General features: G+C 72.5%; 1 protein-coding gene across 1 annotated transcript; it reads right to left on the bottom strand.

Moving 5' to 3' along the window:
• Positions 1-484: 484 nt before the first annotated feature.
• CDK5R2 (cyclin dependent kinase 5 regulatory subunit 2) lies at positions 485-2516 on the bottom strand. The gene has a single exon (XM_075430369.1). The coding sequence runs from the start codon at positions 2357-2359 to the stop codon at positions 1400-1402; it is 960 nt and encodes a 319-aa protein (XP_075286484.1). The 5' UTR covers positions 2360-2516; the 3' UTR covers positions 485-1399.
• Between the last annotated feature and the right edge of the window lie 235 nt (positions 2517-2751).

Here is a 2751-nt window from a genome sequence, read left to right as displayed (position 1 = left end):
GAAGCACAGGGCTGGCAACTGGGCTAGCAACACAGCTCCTGCAGCCTGCTGCTGCTGTTGGGGAAGGGAGTGGGGCCCTGCAGAGCAGAGGTGGGGAGGAAGGAGGTGAGGAAGGGTAGCTTGGGGGGGGGGGGGAGGGGGGGAGAAAAAGAAAGAGCAGAAGGGTGGTGACATAGGCTATGGGAGCCTAGTTAAATTCAGTGCGGCAGACAGGCATCAGGCATTTCCATCTGCAATGGAGGAGGCCAGGAGAGCTCACAGGGAGCCAAGGGGCACTCAGGTGGACCAGGACTGGCCTTGGGCACAAACAGGGGTGAAATTCTGACCCCCAGCTCACACCGGGGAGTAAAACCCCCTCCATGAACCAGCCCCCCCCCATCCCTCTTGGGGAGGAAAGGGGGCACGACTGGGAGCTTGGGGGACCCCCCAATCCCCCCTGCACCCCACAGCCCAGCAAGTCCAGGGAGCCACCACCAGGCCCATCCAGGCCGCCTCTTTATTCTCCAGTGAAGCAAAGCAAGAGGAGAAGGGACCCCCCCACCCCCCATAGCAAGCCCCCTACTCCCGGGCCCTCTAGGCCTCCTCTGGCACAGGTCCTTTTCCCCGCAGAAAGCCAAGGCTGTCGGGGGGGGGAGGGCGCTCACCCCGCCGGGACCCCATTTCGGGGGGCGCACCGGGGAGGGGAGGGGGGGGTTACCAGTGGGAAAGGGTGGTGGGCGCCCCCCCCCCTTCTCCAGCTGCTCGAACAAAGGGGCAAGCGGGCGGCGTCGCCCACTCCCGGGCAGGGGGAGGGGGTGTCTGTGTCCCCTGCGCGGGAGGGGGTGGGGGGAGGCAGCGCCCACGACGCGGAAGCCCGCGGCCCCCCCGGCCCTGCCCGCCCTCCCCCGCCTTTGTCTGCTGGGCCGCGGCGGCTCCAGCACCACGGACAGCTCCGGGGCCGGCGGCGCGCTCCGCCCGCGCCGGGGGGGCTCGTTCCCACGCAGCACCCAGGGGACACCCCCACCCCCCCCACCCCCCCGCGCCAGGCCCCCAGCTCCATTCCCCAGCCCCCCCCCGCCCTTTCTTCTAGACATGAGGCATCCAGGAGCCTCCGCTCCTCGGCAGCCCCCCCCCCCCCCGCCCCATTGCGCGGGCAGGAGGGCCACCACCCACGACCCCCCCCCCAGTCTTCTCCGCCGTCTCGGTGTCCCGCAGCTCAGCCCCCAGCTGGGGTCGGAAGCGGGGGGGGGGGGGGAGCGGCCGGATCCGGAGCAGGGAGGGTCCAGACAGTGTCTCCGCGGGGGTGGAGGCGAGAAGGATGCGGGGGGTGTGGGAGGGGGGGTATCCGGCAGTCCTTCGCCTCCCCCGCCCCTCGGTGCGCGGCCCTTTCCGCCCCCGGCGCCGGGGGCCCGGTACCTCCCTAACGATCCAGGCTGATCGTCCAGTGCTTGGACCCGTCTCCGCTCTCGCCCTCGCTCTTGAGGTCCTGGAAGAGTTGCGTGAAGTAGTGCGGGTCCGCGTTGATTCGCAGCATCTTGGCGCTGAGGCGCTGGATGATGCCCAGGCAGCGCTCCCAGAAGCGCCCCTTGTCGCCCTCCACCAGGAAGGGCTTCAGCGGGTAGGAGATCTCGTTGCCCATGTAGGAGTAGGCGAGATAGAGACAGGTGAGGAAGGCGGCCTGCAGCTCGGCCTGGCTCCCGATGTCTTCTCCCCGCAGCGCTTCCCGGCACAGCAGGTAGACGAACACCAGGTTGGCCGGGGTGATGAAGCCCTGGTCCTGCCAGCCCTGCAGCAGCAGCGAGCGGTCCACGCTGCGGAACCAGGAGATGAGCTCGCCGGGGCTCAGCTCCTTCAGCCGGTAGCAGCGGCGGCACACGAAGTCCCCCAAGCAGCGCAGCAGCTCGCCGGTGGACGCCTGCACGACCACGCGGCGTGGGGACCCCGGGGGGCGGCTACCAGCCGGCGGCGGCGGCGGCTTGCCCCCGCCGGAGCCCGGGTGCAGCTCCTGCGGCGCCGAGGGCACGGTGGGCACCGGCACGGCCAGCGGGCCCTGCTTGGCGCCGTCGGACGGCCCCACCGCCACCGATTTGCGCAAGTTCTCGCGGTTTCGCTGCACCACCAGCGGGTCGGGCTGGCCCGGGGGTCCCCCCGGGGCCCCGCCGCCGGGTTTCGGCGTCACCTTCTTGGTGCTCTTCTTCTTCTTGGCAGAGGCGGCCACCAACCGCTTCCAGGTCAGCGCCGAGATGAGCACGCTCGGGCGCTTCAGCCGGCTCTCGCCCTTGCCCGGCACCCTTCCCGGAGCCTTGTCGGCCAGCAGCCCCCCGCCGCCGCCGCCCTTGCCCGAGGAGGCGGCGGGGGAGAGGGAGAGCACCGTGCCCATGCTAAGGCCGAGCGGGACGGGCGTGCGGGGGCCGGGAAGCCGGCACCGCCCATAGGAGGCCGGGGGTTGCGGGGGAAAGCGACCCGCACCGGGGCCGCGGTGCGCCGAGGATGCTCCGCCGCGCCCGCTCTGGGCTCCGCGCCCGCCGCTGCAGCCAGCCGCGGCCCCGCCGCTCCCCGCCCCCCCCGCCGCCAGCCAATCGCCGCCGCACGGGCCCCCGGTGCGGCCCGCCCCCTCGCCGGTGGGCGGTGGTGGCGGGGGGGGCGGACCGGCGCGGCTCTGCCGAGGGGCCGCCGCCCCGGCGTGACCTTCACCGGTGGGCTCACGCCCGGTGGTCCCGGGGAGGGGGGGGCTAGGACAGCACCGCAGATCCCAGCCCCTCAGCCCGCTGT

Source organism: Opisthocomus hoazin, chromosome 9 (assembly GCF_030867145.1).
Source record: "Opisthocomus hoazin isolate bOpiHoa1 chromosome 9, bOpiHoa1.hap1, whole genome shotgun sequence".
Classification (NCBI taxonomy): Eukaryota; Metazoa; Chordata; class Aves; order Opisthocomiformes; family Opisthocomidae; genus Opisthocomus; species Opisthocomus hoazin.
This window is presented reverse-complemented; position numbering and strand designations above follow the sequence as displayed.

Bases quoted from the DNA above. Each gene is read 5' to 3' on its own strand.
- CDK5R2 (XM_075430369.1), bottom strand. From the start codon at position 2,359: ATGGGCACGGTGCTCTCCCTCTCCCCCGCCGCCTCCTCGGGCAAGGGC.